Source organism: Procambarus clarkii, chromosome 2, assembly GCF_040958095.1.
Source record: "Procambarus clarkii isolate CNS0578487 chromosome 2, FALCON_Pclarkii_2.0, whole genome shotgun sequence".
NCBI lineage: Eukaryota > Metazoa > Arthropoda > Malacostraca > Decapoda > Cambaridae > Procambarus > Procambarus clarkii.
In genome coordinates this window covers 23,459,751-23,479,410 of record NC_091151.1, presented here as the reverse complement: position 1 = coordinate 23,479,410, position 19,660 = coordinate 23,459,751, and the positions used below count along the sequence as shown (strand labels likewise).

General features: G+C 47.7%; 1 protein-coding gene across 1 annotated transcript in view; it reads left to right on the top strand.

The window, feature by feature from the left end:
* LOC138365900 (beta-1,4-galactosyltransferase 4-like) overlaps positions 1 to 15,829 on the top strand; it is a 73,421-nt gene extending 57,592 nt beyond the window's left edge. Inside the window, exons 4-6 of the mRNA XM_069326614.1 lie at positions 4,938 to 4,955; positions 5,787 to 5,964; positions 15,607 to 15,829. Of these exons, the coding sequence (XP_069182715.1) occupies positions 4,938 to 4,955; positions 5,787 to 5,964; positions 15,607 to 15,829 (419 nt within the window). The remainder of the gene's footprint in view (positions 1 to 4,937; positions 4,956 to 5,786; positions 5,965 to 15,606) is intronic.
* The last annotated feature ends 3,831 nt before the right edge of the window (positions 15,830 to 19,660 follow it).

Here is a 19,660-nt window from a genome sequence, read left to right as displayed (position 1 = left end):
CAGAAACAAGCAACACTTTGTGGGCGAGCCAGGGGCTTAGGGCCCGCGCAGGAATATCCGTGAAAAAAATGGCCATTGCTTTGCATTTATGTTGTTTATGCGTTCTGAGCATAACCTAAGGAACTGCTATGCGTTCCACTTCCCTGCTGATGATATCTAGGCATTTTTGTGCACGATTCATAGCGCCTTTGCCATTGATGATGACCACAAAGTCGTCTGCATAGTTAAGCAGTTTGGCTTTTGGTAACTTGAGCTTCATGAATTGTTCCATGAGACAGTTGATGAGGAAGGGGCTTAGTATTCCTCCCTGCGGAGTCCCATTTTCCAGCCTCTTTGAGGAGGATGTATTTCCTTGGAATTTGACTTTAGCTTCTCTGTTGATTATACTTTGGCAAATGCAAGAGCGAGTCCCTTGATTTTCTTATCCACAATGCAGCACAGTGTAGCTGGAGCATTGGCTAGCTCTAAGGCTTTTTCAAAGTCCAGAAAAATAAGGATTCCTGGTTTGTCATAGATTTGATCCAGGTGGGAGGTAAGGCATTCTGTGGTTTTTCTGTCAGTAAAATCATTTTGGTGCAGTGGTTTGGTTTTCCATTCAAATCAATTAAGAGCCATTCTTTCTGCAGTTTTGGCCTGTTCATCCTAAAGGTTTCCAATGTCTTTTGTTGGCTTCGGTTCTTGGTGAATCAAGTAATTTATTATGAGCATTTAAGTCACCCGATATGATAGTTGGTTTGGTGACTGTTATTTCAGACATTGCAGAGAGATCCATATCGTGTTCTCATTGGCTCCTGTATACATTGAAGATGTATAGGATTGAATTCCTCATAGTGAGATTAACTCGAATAATTTCGACGTCCTCACCACAGTTAGGCAGGTCTGTGATTGCTGTGGCATTGATATGATTTCTTACTAGAATTGAAGTGCCTCTGGTGCCACCTTGTGCAATTGGGGAGTGGAAACCTTGATATCACGTGATATTGATACTTCTTTCAGTCCTTGTAAATGTTTCTTGAAGTAAAACGATATCAATGTTGTCCTTGAGAAGCACTGCTCTGAGTGTTTGTGTTTTGTTTTTGAATCCTTTGATATTCCAATGTATAATCATAGGTGTTGTTATTGGCCATTATTATGTTATAGTAGAGTCCACCAAGGACTCAAAACCATTGAATCGTTTGTGGTTTATTATGTGCTGATTTTCCTGACTGCTTGTGTCGTCTTGGTTAGAGTGGAGACGCCGCTGGGCGCTGAAACCATTCAGCTTCGTCACCTTCTTCGACTTCATCGACCATTACAGGTAGGGCTTGTAAACGTGTGGACAGGAGAGAACATGTCGAATTTATACTGCTGGGAGGTCAGATGCATACAATTAGGTGACGAGAAAGGTGTAAAGGTAAGAGGCATGAGGAAATAACCTATACATAATAATATAAGTCACGTGTAGTGGGCATGGCCTTTTGGGCCGTGACGTCATCGTTGGCATCTTCACGTTCCGGTCTCGCTCTCACTCTTATGGTGGGTAGAGTTAATTGTTCCGCTATTGGAGTATTTATGGTGTGTTGTTCTACTTTTATTTGAAGGCTTCAAGAATCTGAAATCTTTCAATGGATTTTGTCTAATATGCAAATGTTTTTATTCTGAATTTCTCTTGTTAGGGTGATGTCACGAGCCTCGTGAGCTTGGTCGACGTCAAAGTCACTCCTAATTGTTAAGTAAGTAAGTAGGCATCTATCAGTCTCAGGAGACTGTGGAGTTGCGCTCTGGTTGTCGGTCTGGAGTGGCCTCCCTAAGGCGCAAATCCAGGGTAGGTTGATACGGTGGAGAAGCTGTTACCCATGCAGCAGGTCTCTCCTCTCCACGGCGCCGAAATCCTCCAATGGAAAGACAAACGCCAATACAGTTGGTTCCTGTGCCGTCGCAGAAACTGTCAGAACGAGCTTGAGTAACGAGGTTGACTGTAATGCATGTAATTTCTGTAGCTTCTAATTATTAGAAGCTCCAGAAATCACATGTGTTAGTCAAAACCAAAGAGATCCCAGGTTAGGTTAGGTTATAATAGATTTGGCTCCTATTCATGTTCTCCCCCTTTCAACTGTGGGTGAGCAGGGAAACGGGCCTTACCCTTCTATCCTGTAAAGAGGCTCCCTTTTTCCAGGATATCAGAGGGGGGATCCGAAGGGAAATGTTGCCAAGCTGTGTGCTCCTTAAAGGGGGGCCCTCCATCCATTGCCAAAGTTTGGTTATCTCCTCCCTGAAGATTCTTGATGATGTAGGAATACACGTTGAAGGGAGCACCATCCTGGAGAGGGGAATCTGCTGTCGTCCGGTCCTCAGAAGGTCGCGCTTCTGTAGTGTAGAAAGTTTGTGTGCCTCTTCCGGTAGAATCCTCTCTGTTCGGGAAACACGACCAAATTATATAAAAATCCTTCTGGAGTTCGCTGTCAACACTCGTTATCCGTTTTATTCGGATAACTAACGAATAGGCGAGAGATGTCTTTAAGGATGCTGGATGACAGGAAGTATGCAAGAGATAAGAATGCAGGTTAGAATTTTTTTAAGCCATTTTAGTTTGGAGTCTCTTTCTCGTTCAAGTTATACACAGGTGTCGAGGAAGGGTAGCTCCTTGGGGATAGATTCGACTGTAAAACCCAAATCTGGGCGGAAACCAGTCTAAGTTACTTAGACTGGTCTAAGTTGGAAACCAGTCTTTAGGTTACAGTCTAAGACATGGCGCAGGCACCGTCCCAGGGAAACGTCTTACTCCGGCGTCTGGTAGGTCGTCTGCAATTTCTCCTTTTATGTTTCTCAAAGAAAGCTGTTACTTAACGGGTTGCTGCCACTTGAGGGGTGCTTGGGTACAAGGCCGAGACATCTAGAGAGAAAAGGTTGGCTCCTTCCTGATATGGTTGGTTAAAGTCAGCAATTTTACGAAGAAAATATGTAGGGTCGTACAGTCTCTCAAGCAATAGTTTCAGTAGTGGAGAGAGGATCGCTGTGAGGGTTATATCTAGCGGCCTCGTTGGAGCCCTCCAACCATTCAGATCCGGCCGTCCTACCAAGACCCTCTGGAGGGATGATAGTCTTTATGAACTCTTGCTAAGAAATATTGAGGAGGAAACATAGTAATGTGGATCATGAAGCTATCTCTTGGTGCTGCTGAGAATATTCCTCCTCTCTTCCTGGTTTCAACTGGAACTGGACCGTTTACATAGTTGTTGTGCAGGAGGATAATAAGACTGTTGCTTCCGTTTGCCGCAGGTTGGAGCGTCACCTCTGGGTTTGCCGCAGGTTAGAGCGTCACCTCTAGGTTTGCCGCAGGTTGGTCACCTCTAGGTTTGCCGCAGGCTGGAGGGTCACCTCTGGGTTTGCTGCAGGTTGGAGGGTCACCTCTGGGTTTGCCGCAGGTTGGAGGGTCACCTCTGGGTTTGCCGCAGGTTGGTCACCTCTAGGTTTGCCGCAGGCTGGAGGGTCACCTCTGGGTTTGCCGCAGGTTGGTCACCTCTAGGTTTGCCGCAGGCTGGAGGGTCACTTTTGGGTTGGCTGCAAGTTGGAGCGTCACCTCTGGGTTTGCCGCAGGTTGGAGCCTCACCTCTGGGTTTGTGTACAGTTGAGGTTCGGAGGTCTGTCGCCTCCATTCCTGTTCCAAGATTGGTCTCTTCTTGTGCTGTTGTTTTAATTGTGGCAGAAATGTCCATTCCACCAATTTCCACGCCCTTCCAGTCGACTGTTACCCCGAGTCCTGTAGTTCCTTGTGTCTCTACTGAAATCCTGTCTGCATGTCTTTCCTTCTACAGTGTGGTAGAAGGGCGGCCTCTGGTTGACATGTTGCCTGTTGTACTGTATTTTTCTTTGACTTCTAGGAGGAACCCATTGTTCTCTGTCTGCATGTTCCCTGGTTCTTATCAAGCAACGAGCCCCAGATGTGCATGAATGATATTGTATTATTCATACAATACTTTTCGTGACGTTAGTTTATTTCAGAGGTGGCCAAACCACGGCTCGGGAGCCACATGCGACCATTTGACCTTTAATATGCCGTTCGTGAGCAATTCTAGTGAATTCAAATATTCTAGAAATGTCGTCCTGAATCCAGAGCAAGAAACGTATGGCTATATAAACAGCTGGGATACTTAGGGAAGGGAGAATAGTATAAGTGCGGGCCTAGCTTGTACACTTCATATTAAATCTTATTTTTAGTGTATTTGAAAACTTTGTGAAGGAAAATATCTTAAAAATTGTAAGATACGAAAATAGGAAGAGGAAAACTCAAATTTTCAGCCATAGTCGGAGGAAGTTTGTTCTGTAATGAGGTTTGTGAAGGGGAAGCATCGTGCTGTCCTTACAAACCAACACCTGACGAAACTAATTCGCTCTGACAACATATGAGCCAGATTTGGAACGACTTATATGTAAGATGAAGACATAAAAGACCAATACTAGCAGTAAATAGCGTCTTAAATGGCTTGATATGTGTAGCATTGTATTTTTGTCAAAAAATATAATTTTAATAATTAAATTTTTACTTACAAAATTAATCCTAAAATATTTCAATTTTTTGCTCTACTTTTTTGTTAAATATTTGTCTCTCTGATTGCTGAAACTAACACAAATTAAGTTTAAAAACTGCCTGCATGAATATATATTATGGCATTCAATGTGCAGATTTTTAAATTTAAATATAATTTTTGTAAAAAAAACTGTATATAACAATAAAAACGTAAGTGTAAATTTTGTTGATGTCTGTGGCTCTCAAACATCTGAGCTTTATCATTTGTGGCTGAAAGAGTGAGCAAGTTGGACCACTCTCGGTTTATACACGGCGTTCACTACATCACTCACACCTGACTGTCGACTCCGGCCACATGACTGGGACCACTCCATAATAACTAATTATATCTGGTACTACTTTATTACAAGTAGCTTCTTTTACCCAACAGCTTCTAGCTTCTACCACGGTAAGTATCGTGGCCAGGTTCTGAGAGGCGGGTGATAGGCCTGATGTTGCTGCCTGACAATATGTTGATCAATCCATCCACTGACTAGACTCCATGGTCCCTGGAAGACATACACTAACTCTTTTTCTTGTATTCCTAGACTAAATCCTTCCCATATTTCTACTTTTAAATCCCAGAACAATCAAATTCCTCTCTGTTCCTTTTGTTTTGTTGTAGTAATGAGCAGCTGTCCTGCTTACACGTTCCCACTAATGTTCTCATAGTTTTCGTTCAAGTTCTCATCCTGTAAAACAGGGAAATGGTCTATCATATTAACCGCTGCCTTCCTGATTATTAGCTGGCAGTTCTTTGCCATGGTTCTAGCTCCTCATTTATCGTCTACTCTCCGGGTATCCTGCTGGAGAGTAGACGTTCTATGTCTTAGCACGCTATTAGATGTTTTAAGCTCTGTAAGCCTGGTAACTTCTGGCCTAAAGTTCCAGTCTTGAGTTAAGGGCATGATGTGTGCCACTGCTGTTGACTCGCCAGTTGCTATTTATCCAGGTTGTCATACATATGTTTGAAATCATTAGAATCGACCAGAGTTCCGGAATTTAATAAACAAGTGCAGGAGTCATTAGTTTACGTGCTATTTTATATTCATATTCACATAATTTTGTTTTCATATTTTCTAAAGTCTGTTAGTTTATTGATTTTATTTCCCTAACTACTACTCTCATTTTCCTGTCAATGTATTCGTTCTACACAGACAAACCAACATGTTACAAGTAATGGTAATATTCCCGTATTACGTTGACAATATATTTATGTATCACATCTCTGCTCTAACAGGGGCGGCACCCTTCAATCGCGCCAGTTTACTGAACGTGGGCTTCAAGGAGGCCCGCAAGGAGGGTCCGTGGGACTGCTACGCCTTTCACGACATTGATCTGCTGCCTGAAAATGACTTCCACCTCTATCACTGTTCACCTCAGCCAAGACACCTGGCTGTTGCTCTCTCAACATTCAATTATAGATGAGAAAAGACACCAGCATTTGATGCTCGTGTCTTCTTGTGCTAATAGTCAAATGTTGACTGTTCGCATCAAATGTTAGACATGTGCTAATAGTCATATTTGTTTATTTATCTGGTAATATCAGAGGAAACATTATTAACTCAATAATGTATAACTTTTGGAAGGGAAGAATAAGACTTCACAGACGACTGTTAAATAATTTGAAGTCAAAACTGATGGGGATAATATTTAGTTCTCATTTAAGTTTTGTTGTTGCCACCACAACGGCAAAGTTTTGTTGTTGCCACCACAACGGCAAAGTTTTGTTGTTGCCACCACAACGGCAAAGTTTTGTTGTTGCCACCACAACGGCAAAGTTTTGTTGTTGCCACCACAACGGCAAAGTTTTGTTGTTGCCACCACAACGGCAAAGTTTTGTTGTTGCCACCACAACGGCAAAGTTTTGTTGTTGCCACCACAACGGCAAAGTTTTGTTGTTGCCACCACAACGGCAAAGTTTTCGAACGGAAACAAGTAGAGTGCTGAGTACCTTGAGTGACTGTTTCAAGGTTACCGCTAATAGAGACGGAAGTGTGAGTATTATGAGATCATATGTGTAAAGGAGAACTAAAATAGCAAGTTCCTAAGAACTGATGCCATAGAAGTATCTACAGAAGAAAGTAATGTAACTATGTTTTGTAGGCTTAAGACTCAACCCTGGCATGTCTGTTCAAATAATTAGGACAGTTTTTGTGTAAGTTGAGTAAATGAAGCGTTTTGGTGAAAAAGGAGCAGTACTAGATTTGAGACACATGCTATAAACAAAAGCTAATTAGACTTTCGTAGAGCAGTGTAATTACAAAGGAAAATGTTTATTAACATTTTACAACAGTCTCCAGTGTTGAGGCAGTCTTTCATGTGTTGTAGTGTTATCTTCAATGACATATTAAATGTAATTTTGATATTGATAAAAGATTTGTTCCAGAAAACAGGTAAAGAATATTTATATACGAATAAAATGTGAGTAAATAAGAGCATAAATAAATAGAGTAAATAAGAGTACATGTCATAAGAGTGAAGGTTTAGTGTGGGCTGCAAGGGAAAGATTACAATTGAAACGTAAGCAAGAGTGCAAATGTCATCAAGTAACATAAAAATAAATAGAACTAATAATATTGAAAGATCTGTGCTAGAATAAAAGGTAGATCTGGCGACAGAAGAGAAACTTGGAGACCTCATCAATTGAGGAAGAAAGTATAGGAAAATAATCAATAGCAACTCTAGATCTATCAGAGTATGATAGAAATTATTACATGGAGAAAATGTATAAAGATTTGTTATCACTAAGCACGATGGTTCAGTATAACTTTTCATAATACTTTTATAATAAATAATTTTATAATACCATATATTTTTATAATAATATGGCTGAGGAGTTCATAACTAACCCACAAATCTGAAAATCAAGAAACTACGACATTTTGGGTTGTACAGGATGAAAGTCATTCTCCGACTTGAAAATGGTCCAGGATGGACAGAAACGTCGAAGTTTAATAATTTTCACCACCTTCCCATCTGGCCCGTTGGCGCCGTGAGGGGGCTTGGTGGACGGCTGCCGGAGTGTGATGCTCCGTGGGAAAGTCCTCCGTCCTTTTGTGGCCTTGCGCTCCTGCTGCTCTCTTCTTTAATTGTGCCGGATCGCTTTTCCTTTTCCTTTTGTTTCGTTTTTCTCCCCCTCTTCTCCTATCTGCTTGTCGATTCCTGCCGACGTTTTGCTTGTTTTGGTTATTCCTTTGGACTTCTTCTATTTTGATGCCCGGGTGCTTGAGGAGGCATACTCTTGCACCCGTAGAACTGTACTACCCAACATCTCGACTGAGGGGAACCTTTTATTGTCAATACCCTTTTCGTCGCTGAACCCGATCTCGACAGACTGACGGTTCTCAAGGTGGCATTTGTGGGGCGTATACTCGCGTCGCACCCCTAGGGGGCCCCGGCATGATCGGCGATAGCTTCCTGTTAGGTGTCCTGCCTCTAATTGTGGGTCCATGGTGGGTATGGGGGTACATTCGTGGATGAATTTGTCTCTCTTCATCTGTATGTCGTTGAATGTGTCTGTTGTACCCTCTCAGGCTCGTGGGGTGGGCGACCAAGCCCCCGAGTCGGTCTGTATTGGAAGACCGGGCTCTGTAGCCCCTGCTGCGTTGGGCCCCGACCTTGCTCCTCCTTTGACCCTCCTGACTTCTTTCCCCAGCTCCCCTCCCTCCTCTGTGGTTGGGTCGAGCCTCCAGCCCCCAGTGGTGACCACTTCGTCCCCTGGTGCGGCTAAGTCTCTCGTAGTGACTTCTGCGACTTTTAACCCCTCTCTCTCTGGGGGTTCTCAACGCTGTTCGCGCCACGGCCGCACTCGCTCGATTCTTTCCCGTACTGATGCGTATTAGGCCTTGTTTGGTCCCGCTTCATGGGCCAAATACTTTGATCTCCTCCCTCTTGATTCTGCGCCTCCTGATGATTTCTCCCTCCATCGCCATCTTGTTGATTCTGTTGATGCCTCTGTTACCTTCAACCCCACTCGTCTTGGTACACGTGTTGTTGCTGCTGCTCCTCCTCAGGATGCAGCGTCCTTCTTGGCTGCCTTATCCTGCCTTGGCGAGATCCCTGTTCGGGTCTCAAACAACGCTCGGTTGAATGCCAGTGTTGGCACTATTCTCCTCCCGCCCCATGTTGCGACCGGTGTTCGGAATCTGCAGGACTGCCACAATGATATTCGGCATATCCTTGATGCCCATGGCCATTCTGTCCTCCAGGTAGACTCGTTTACTCGTCCCCCTCGTGGTCGTCGCCGTCAACCCCTTCGCGTTGTGAAGATTACCTTTGATGGTAGGACCCTCCCATCCTCTGTCATTCTTGCTGGTGCCAGGTGCTCTGTCCAGGTGTACATTCCTTTTCCTAGGCTTTTTAACACGTGCTGGAGGTTTGGGCATGGTGCCCTCCGCTGCTCTGGGACTGTCTCTCTCTGTCCTTTGTGTGGGGGCGAAGGTTACTCGAAGTCGGAGTGCACTTCTCCCCAGGCTCGCTGCCTCAACTGCAGTGAGGCCCACCCTACCTTCTCCCGTGCCTATGTCCATTACAAGCGTGAGGCAGCCGTCCTTAACTTGAAGCACCGGGAGCGTTTATCTTTTCCTGAGGCAAGGCGCCACGTTCGCTGGCTCCCGTCTTATGCTAACGTCTCTTATGCTCGCGTGTTGCGCTCTTCCTCTCCTCGTCCTTCCCACCTTCCTCAGGCCCACAACCGTTTCTGGGCCTTGGACCCTGATACGCCCACTGCCCCATCCTCTGTTCCTTTGGGTTCTGTCCCGAAGGGTCCCCTCCTGGTTCTCTGTCTGGGGTTCCCCTTCTTTCTGCCCGGTCTGTCATGTCTCCTGTGTCTTCTTCCTCGTCTCCCTCCGCTCCTCCTTCCCATCCTTTTCCTCCATCTATTGTCTCTCCCCGCTGCCTGTCAGTGCGGGCTGATGTCCATCGCTCTCCTACCGGCCGTCGTGTGTGCTCTCGTTCAGCTTCTCCTGTTGAGACACTGGAATCCGTTGCCCAGTACGTAGTTGCTGGGACACCTGTCTCTTTAAGTCAGAAGCGTAAGCCTGGCTCCTCTCATTCCTCCTCCCCGGCGGGTAAGCAGGCTTCGCTTTCTTCCTCGGCCCCTTATTCTGACTCTATCGCCCTTTCTCCTTCCATTTCGGTGGTTGCGCCCCCTGTTCCTACTATGGAGGTTTCTTTGGCCCCCGCTTCCCTCTCGGTTGCTGCCCTTGCTGAGGTGCGCTCCCCTCTTTCTACTCCCCCTCTTCCTGCTGGTGTCCTTGACTGCTCCTCTCGGTTGCCTCCTCCTCTTCCGGATCCCGCCTGTCCACCTCTGGTCTGTTCTCCCGCTTCCTTCCCTCCGCCTTTGATCAGTTTACCCGTGCCCCCTAACCCTGACTTTGCTGAACCTGATCCCGACTTTGATCTTCTTTAACGTGCTATGTTGCTCTTTCACCTTTGTTTCTTCCTTGTTCTCTGTTGTTGTCCTTTCTCTTCTCGTCAATGTCTATTCTTCAATGGAACGTTCGGGGTTATTATGCCAATTTCCTTGAACTCCAACTTCTGATTTCGCGGTTTTCGCTCCTTTGTGTCTGTCTCCAGGAGCCGATGCTTGGTGCTCGTCCTGGTCGCTTTCGTGGCTATTCCTTTCTCTCCCCCCCCCCCCAGCTGTTGCTGGGGCTCCTAACTCTTCTGCTCTCTTGATTCGCTCTGATGTTCCCTTTGTCTCCTTACTTTTTCCTTCTCCTCTCCATTGTTCTGCTGCTCGTATCTTTGTGGGGAAATGGTGCACTGTTTGTTCCATTAATCTCCCCCTGAGTGTCCCGCTTTCTCTTCCTGATCTGAAACACTTACTGGACTTCTTACCGGAGCCTGTGCTCCTGCTGGGTGATTTCAATTGTCGTCATTCCCTTTGAGGTGATGTTCTGACGAACACCCGGGGTCGCCTTCTTTAGCCGTTTATCCTCTCTTCTTCCCTGTCTCTTGTGAATTCTGGTGAGCCCACACATTTGGACTCTCGGACTCGCACCCTTTCCTGTCTTGATCTTTCTCTCTGCTCGTCTTCTCTTTACTTAGATTTCACGTGGCAGGTTCTTGATGACCTCCATGGAAGTGATCATTTCTCCATCCTTGTTTCCTTTTTCTCTTTTCGCCCTTCCCTCTCTTTCCCTAGGTGGCAGTTTGCTAAGGCGGACTGGACCCTATTTACCCTCAGTGCTACTCTCTCTGACCTCTCCCTCGCTCTCTCCTTTTTCATGACACTGTCTTCGACGCTGCCCTCCGCTCTATTCCTCGCTCTTCCTCTCGGGGTCCACGGAATTGCGTTCCCTGGTGGAATACAGACTGTGCTCGGGCTGTCTGCTGTAAGAGTGCAGCCTGGAAGAGACACCGCCGTCGGCAGACGGCCAATTCTTTTCTTTTCTTTCGGAAGGCGAGTGTGGTGGCCCGTAAGGCCATCCGTACAGCTAAACGTGAATGTTGGGCATCTTATGTCTCCACCATTACGTCCGAAATTCCTCTATCACAGATCTGGCAGCGTATCCGCAAGATAGCGGGTAAGTTCGTTCCCGATGTTTCACCGGTCTTTCACCTACATGGTACTCTTGTGGCGGACCCTTTGCAGGTAGCTACCGAACTGGGTTTCCATTTTTCTTCTGTAGACACCAGTTGGGTGTCTACAGAAGTTCATTTTTTGTAGAACGTCTACAACGTTCATTTTTCTTACCTCTGGGTCTTCATCTTCCCCAATCTTTCCTTCTTCGTAAACCTGTACTTGAGTCTCGTCCTTTCGATTTCTGCACTCATCTTCGACTTCCCTATAACGATCCCTTCTCTCTCTCTCTGAACTTCGTTCTGCCCTGGCCCTCTGCGGATCTACGGCGGCAGGCTCCGATGGTATTCATTATGAGATGCTCCGTGCTCTCCCTCCGTGCACGTCTCAGTTTTTACCGAGTCTGTATAATCGGATCTGGGAGTCGTCGTCAGTCCTTGAGGACTGGCGCAATGCCGTTGTCCTCCCTGTTCGCAAACCAGGGTATCTGGGAACATCCCCTAATTACTTTCGCCCTATTGCTCTTACAAGTTGTCTGCAAACTCTTTGAACGTATGGTTAACGTTCGTCTGATGTGGTTCCTGGAACACCATCACCTCTTCTCCCCTTCTCAATTTGGTTTTAGCAAGTGCTGCAGCACGACAGATGTCCTGGTGAACTTGGAGGTCTATATTCGTACTGGTTTTGCTGCGAAGACCTCCGTTGTTGCCGTCCTTTTTGTCCTGGAAAAGGCTTACGACACCACTTGGCACTTTCATATTCTATCCCAGCTTCATTCTTTTGGCCTTCGTAGTCATCTCTTTCTCCACAGCTTACTCTCTTCGTTCATTTCGGGTGCAGCTTGGTACCGCTCTCTCTGCCTCTTTTCAGCAATACGAAGGTGTGCCCCAGGGTAGTGTTCTGAGCACTACTCTTTTTCTGGTTGCCCTCAATGGTCTTCTTTCCTCTCTTCCTTCAGGCGTCTTCTCCGCTCTCTATGTCGATGATCTTACCCTTTGCTGTCAGGGTGATTAAGACAAACGTTTGTCTTGGTCTCCCCATATCTCTTACCTCCGTGTTGAATGCTCTAAGGCCCTTACCCTCCTACGGGTATTGTCCCATACTTCTTGGGGAGCGGATAGGCGCACTCTCCTTGCTTTACATTCCTCTCTCATCCTGTCTAAGCTCGATTATGGTTGCCCTGCTTACTCGTCTGCTTCTCCTTCTACTCTTCGCCGTCTTGATGCTTTGCACCATACTGGGTTGCGCCTCAGTTCTGGTGCCTTTCGTTCGACTCCTGTCCTCGGCTTGTAGGTTGACACTGGCTTCCTGTTTCTCCAGGAACGCCGTGATTGCTACTGTCTTCGCTATCTTGCGCGGTCCTTGCAACATCCCTCCACTCGCCTCTGTCATGCTTTAAGTTTTACCCCTCCTGTGGTTCCTGTTCCTCTTCACAACCTCCGTCTTTCTGACCGGTTATCTCGCTTACAGACTTCTCTTTCCGTTCGTATTTCTAATGTTTCTCCTCGTGTTGTTCCTTCTTTGCCCCCGTGGAGAGTCGCTCTTCCGCGGTTTTGTACATCCTTGACCCGTATTACTAAAGCTTTTACCCCTTTAGGGGAGCCGTTCGGCCGAGCGGACAGCACGCTGGACTTGTGATCCTGTGGTCCTGGGTTCGATCCCAGGCGCCGGCGAGAAACAATGGGCAGAGTTTCTTTCACCCCTATGCCCCTGTTACCTAGCAGTAAAATAGGTACCTGGGTGTTAGTCAGCTGTCACGGGCTGCTTCCTGGGGGTGGAGGCCTGGTCGAGGACTAGGCCGCAGGGACACTAAAAAGCCCCGAAATCATCTCAAGATAACCTCCTACGGTTTTAAAACGCCTTTTCCTTGAGCACTTTGCTTCTCACTCCCGCTCCGTTTCTGTCTTCACCGATGGGTCTAAGTCTGCGGACGGTGTTGGCTACTCTTGTTTTTCCTGATCGCGCTTATATGTGTCGCTTACCTCCGGAGACTAGCATCTTCACAGTGGAGCTTTATGCTATTCTCTATGCTCTTCATCTCCTGCTTTCTCATGATCATCCTTCCTTTGTAGTTGTTGTTGACTCTCGTAGTGCCCTCATGACTCTCGGGTTCTTTAATCCGTTTCATCCAGTAGTTGTCAAGATCCAACATTGACTGATTCTTGTTCACAGTAAATTTAAGTCGGTTGAGTTTTGTTGGGTTCCCAGCCATATTGGTGTCTCTTTAAATGAGCGTGCGGATGCTGCCGTCAAGGAAGCTGTCCGCTCTTGTCCCATCTCTCGTAAAAGCGTTCCATATTCCGACTTTTATCCGGTTATCCATTCCTCCATCCTTACCCGTTGGCAGGCTTCTTGGTCGTCTGTTACTGGTAACAAACTACGTACTCTTAAATGTTGTGTTTCCTCGTGGCCGTCCTCCTACCACCGTAACTGGCGAGGTTGCGTATTGGCCATACTCGCTTAACCCATGGTCACTTGATGGAGCGCCGCCCTGCTCCTTATTGTCCTAGTTGCATTGTCCCTCTTACGGTCGTGCATATCCTTCTTGAATGTCCTGACGTCCAGGACGAGCGTGTGTCTTGCTTTCCGACCGCCCCTCGCGGTCACGTGTCCCTCAATAGAATTCTTGGTGACTCGGATACTTTTGATATCGTTCGCCTTATGCGTTTTTGTTCTCGTATTGGCATCCTGGGTGATATTTAGCGCCCTCTGACTATTCCGCACATTTGATGGTGCTACATAGCCTTCCCGGTTTGGTGCCTTCTTTTGATAATTACTTACTTTATCTTTATAATTTTCAGATGTGGGGGTTGATTATACATAACTTATATTCTCTCCCACAAAACCAAATTTGCCACAGCAATAACTATTCCCCAGGTTTCCCTCCAACACATAACTGCACTAAATGAGACGACGCTCTCACTCCCCAAGTGGACACCACAGTGCCCCAACACTCTCACTCCCCAAGTGGACACCACAGTGCCCCGACACTCTCACTCCCCAAGTGGACATCACAGTGCCCCGACACTCACTCCCCAAGTGGACACCACAGTGCCCCGACACTCCCCAAGTGGACACCACAGTGCCCCGACGCTCTCACTCCCCAAGTGGACACCACAGTGCCCCGACACTCCCCAAGTGGACACCACAGTGCCCCGACACTCTCACTCCCCAAGTGGACACCACAGTGCCCCGACGCTCTCACTCCCCAAGTGGACACCACAGTGCCCCGACACTCACTCCCCAAGTGGACACCACAGTGCCCCGACGCTCTCACTCCCCAAGTGGACACCACAGTGCCCCGACGCTCTTACTCCCCCAAGTGGACACCACAGTGCCCCGACACTCACTCCCCCAAGTGGACACCACAGTGCCCCAACACTCTCACTCCCCAAGTGGACACCACAGTGCCCCGACGCTCTCACTCCCCAAGTGGACATCACAGTGCCCCGACACTCCCCAAGTGGACACCACAGTGCCCCGACGCTCTCACTCCCCCAAGTGGACACCACAGTGCCCCGACACTCACTCCCCAAGTGGACACCACAGTGCCCCGACACTCACTCCCCAAGTGGACACCACAGTGCCCCGACACTCACTCCCCAAGTGGACACCACAGTGCCCCGACACTCTCACTCCCCAAGTGAACATCACAGTGCCCCGACACTCCCCAAGTGGACACCACAGTGCCCCGACACTCCCCAAATGGACACCACAGTGCCCCGACGCTCTCACTCCCCAAGTGGACATCACAGTGCCCTGACACTCCCCAAGTGGACACCACAGTGCCCCGACGCTCTCACTCCCCAAGTGGACACCACAGTGCCCCGACACTCAACAAGTGGACACCACAGTGCCCCGACGCTCTCACTCCCCAAGTGGACACCACAGTGCCCCGACACTCCCCAAGTGGACACCACAGTGCCCCGACACTCACCCCCCAAGTGGACACCACAGTGCCCCGACGCTCTCACTCCCCAAGTGGACACCACAGTGCCCCGACACTCAACAAGTGGACACCACAGTGCCCCGACGCTCTCACTCCCCAAGTGGACACCACAGTGCCCCGACACTCCCCAAGTGGACACCACAGTGCCCCGACACTCACCCCCCAAGTGGACACCACAGTGCCCCGACGCTCTCACTCCCCAAGTGGACACCACAGTGCCCCGACACTCACTCCCCAAGTGGACACCACAGTGCCCCGACGCTCTCACTCCCCAAGTGGACACCACAGTGCCCCGACACTCCCACTCCCCCAAGTGGACACCACAGTGCCCCGACACTCACTCCCCAAGTGGACACCACAGTGCCCCGACGCTCTCACTCCCCAAGTGGACACCACAGTGCCCCGACGCTCTCACTCCCCAAGTGGACACCACAGTGCCCCGACACTCACTCCCCCAACTGGACACCACAGTGCCCCGACGCTCTCACTCCCCAAGTGGACACCACAGTGCCCCGACGCTCTCACTCCCCAAGTGGGCATCTCAGTGCCCCAAAATGTCAGCTCACTCTATTTCTCCAACAGGATTCCCTACCATAGCTATTTCGGAGGTGGTTGTCTCATGATGGAGAGCCACATATTAAAGGTGAATGGCTGGAGCAACATGTACTGGGGATGGGGAGGCGAGGACGATGATATGTGGAATAGGGTTACGTCTTCAGATATGACGGTGTGGAGATACCCGAACCCTTACGTCAGATACAAGATGATTCAACACATACCTGCAGCTCCCAATCAAGAGAGGTAAGAGAGAGGCCGTTGTTCAGGTGGCTCCAAATATCAGTGAGTGCCATTTTCTGTCCTAATGTGGTCGATTGTAGTTATTTATATGTAGTTAGGGTTTAGGGTGAGAGCTTTTCTTGTTAGTGTGTGCTGGTAGTTTGATTGTATTCACGTATTGTTAAGGGGAGGTGGTTTGGTGGTATATTTTCTTGTTAGAGACGGGGCGGTAATTTGATTATTATTGGTAAGGGCTGTTCGGATTGGGAATTGTAGTGAGAATGGCGGTAGTTTGAGTGTGGCCATGTTTTATGAGAGAGGGATAGTCTATTGGTTCCATTCGTGACTTCTTAATGAGGAAATATAAATTGGGTGTTGTCTTATTTTATCCAAAAGGGGAGGTAGTTTGGTTAGTTTTTGTCTTTGTAGTAAGGTGTTAGGGTTAGGATGAGCTGGTCTTGTTAGTGATGAGTGGTAGTTCGGTTGCAGTTTAGTCTTGGTAGTAAGGGGGTGGTGGTTTATTTAATGGTTCACTCTTGTTAACGACAGGTGGTGGTGTGTGTATGTGTGTGTGGGGTCTTGTTATCCTAGTGAGGGGTGGTGATGGTCTGGGTGTGGTCTTGTTATCTTAGTGAGGGGTGGTGATGGTCTGGGTGTGGTCTTGTTATCTTAGTGAGGGGTGGTGGTCTGGGTGTGATCTTGTTATCTTAGTGAGGGGTGGTGGTCTGGGTGTGGTTTTGTTTTCTTAGTGAGGGGTGGTGATAGTCTGGGGGGGTCTTGTTATCTTAGTGAGGGGTGGTGGTCTGGGTGTGGTCTTGTCTTAGTGAGGGGTGGTGGTGGTCTGGGTGTGGTCTTGTTATCTTAGTGAGGGGTGGTGATGGTCTGGGTGTGGTCTTGTTATCTTAGTGAGGGGTGGTGATGGTCTGGGTGTGGTCTTGTTATCTTAGTGAGGGATGGTGGTCTGTGTGTGGTCTTGTTATCTTACTGAGGGGTGGTGGTCTGGGTGTGGTCTTGTTATCTTAGTGAAGGGTGGTGGTCTGGGTGTGGTCTTGTTATCTGAGTGAGGGGTGGTGATGGTCTGGGTGTGGTCTTGTTATCTTAGTGAGGGGTGGTGGTCTGGGTGTGGTCTTGTTATCTTTGTGAAGGGTGGTGGTCTGGTTGTGGTCTTGTTATCTTAGTGAAGGGTGGTGGTCTGGGTGTGGTCTTGTTATCTTAGTGAGGGGTGGTGGTGGTCTGGGTGTGGTCTTGTCGTCTTAGTGAGGGGTGGTGATGGTCTGGGTGTGGTCTTGTTATCTTAGTGAGGGGTGGTGATGGTTTGGGTGTGGTCTTGTTATCTTAGTGAAGGGTGATGGTGGTCTGGGTGTGGTCTTGTTATCCTAGTGAGGGGTGATGGTGGTCTGGGTGTGGTCTTGTTATCTTAGTGAGGGGTGGTGGTCTGGGTGTGGTCTTGTTATCTTAGTGAGGGGTGGTGGTCTGGGTGTGGTCTTGTTATCTTAGTGAGGGGTGGTGGTGGTCTGGGTGTGGTCTTGTTATCTTAGTGAGGGGTGGTGGTCTGGGTGTGGTCTTGTTATCTTAGTGAGGGGTGGTGGTGGTCTGGGTGTGGTCTTGTTATCTTAGTGAGGGGTGGTGGTCTGGGTGTGGTCTTGTTATCTTAGTGAGGGGTGGTGGTCTGGGTGTGGTCTTGTCTTAGTGAGGGGTGGTGGTGGTCTGGGTGTGGTCTTGTTATCTTAGTGAGGGGTGGTGGTCTGGGAGTGGTCTTGTCTTAGTGAGGGGTGGTGGTGGTCTGGGTGTGGTCTTGTTATCTTAGTGTGGGGTGGTGGTCTGGGGGTGGCCTTGTTATGTAGTGAGGGACGGTCTTTTGTGTGTGGTCTTATGTATCTCCTTCTGGGAGATCATTTACGTATATCAGAAACAGCATAGGTCCAAGGACTGATCCCTGTTGGACTCCACTGGTGACTCCCCGCCACTCCGAGACCTCACCCCTCACAGTGACTCGCTGTGTCCTGTTGCTTAGCTAATCTCTTATCCAGTTGAGTACCTTTCCTTTCACTCCTGCCTGCATCTCCAGTTTGTGCACTAGTCTCTTATGTGGTACTGTGTGAAAAGCTTTCTGGCAGTCCAGAAATATGCAGTCTGCCCAGCCCTCTCTTTCTTGCCTGATTTTTGTTGTCTGGTCATAGAACTCAATTAATCCTGTTAGGCACGATTTGCCATCTCTGAACCCATGCTGATGTTGTGTTACAAAGTTCTTCTGCTCCAGATGTTCCACTAGCTTTTTTCGCACAATCTTTTCCATCATCTTGCATGGAATGCAAGTTAGAGACACTGGCCTGTAGTTCAGTGCCTCCTGCCTATCACCCTTCTTGTATATAGTGACTACATTGGCCGTCTTCCAAATTTTTGGCAGTTCATCTGTTACCAGCGATTTGTTGTACACCATGGAAAGTGATAGGCACAGAGATTCTGCTCCTTCCTTTAGAATCCATGGTGAGATTCCATCCGGGCCTATAGCCTTTGTCACGTCCAAATCTAGCAGATGCTTCCTCACCTCCCAACTGGTAATCACAAACTCCACTAGTGGTGTCTGGCTTGATGTTCCCTCCCTATATCTGGGACTTCTCCTTGCTCTGAGGTGAAGACTTCCTGGAATTTTGTATTGAGTTCCTCGCACACTTCTTTGTCGTTTGTAGTGAATGTTTCAGCCCCTATCCTCAGTTTCATTACCTGTTCCTTCACTGTTGTTTTCCTCCTGATGTGGCTATGCAGCAGTTTGGGTTGAGTCTTTGTCTTGCTCGCTATGTCATTTTCATATTGCCTCTCTACCTCTCTTCTCACCCTGACGTATTCATTCCTGGAGCTCTGGTATCTTTCTCTGCTCTCTAGTGTTCTGTTGTTTATATAGTTTCTCCACTCCCTTTTACTTAGCTGCTTTGCTAGCTTGCAACTTTGATTAAACCATGGTTTTCTCATCTCCATTTCATTTTTTCCTTTTGGACTAGGACGAACTTGACTGCTGCCTCCTTACACTTCTGTGTGATGTAGTCCATCATGTCTTGAACCTCCAGCAGTTTCGCTCTCCATGCTTCCTCACCTCCATGTGGTTCCCTGTTTCCCAGTCTATCCTTCCATAATTAAAGTCCCCCCATTATGAGAAGATAGGATTGATTTCTACAGGCAGCAGCGGCTGCTCTCTCCATGATAATGTTAACTGCCATGTTGTTTGTGTCATACTAATAATAGTGGTGGCTATTAGTAATAGTGGCTTTAGGCATTGTATGTACTAGCTATACCTATAAGTTAAACAATCCTTGTAAATATTTATTGTATGTATGTACCTTACCTAAATAAAATTGTATTGTATTGTATACTCTTGCCTGGGTCTTCTTTCATTTGGTGGTGGGTTATATATCACTGCTACTACTACTCTTGGTCCTCCCATCGTCATGGTGCCTGTTATGAAGTCTCTGAACCCTTCGCAGCCCGGAATAACCATCTCGAAACTCCATTCCTTTCTCATCAGTAGAGCCACTCCTCCGCCTCCCTTTGATTCCCTCTCTTTCCTTATTACAGTGTAGTCCTGGGGAAACACCGCATTCGTTATGATTCCTGAGAGTTTTGTTTCTGTGAGTCCAATTACATCTGGGTTTACTTCTTGTGTTGTTTCCCAAAGTTCACTAGCCTTGTTTGTAATCCCATCTATGTTCGAGTACATGACCTTAAAGCTGATTTTCTTCTGTCCATTCTCAGTTTCTGTTGATTCCACTGGAGTTGGGGGGACAAGGGATATCTGGGATGGGTGAGCCTAGGAAGGAGGACCTGGGGGGTCTGGGGTGTGAGAGGGCTGTGAGGATCTGGAACA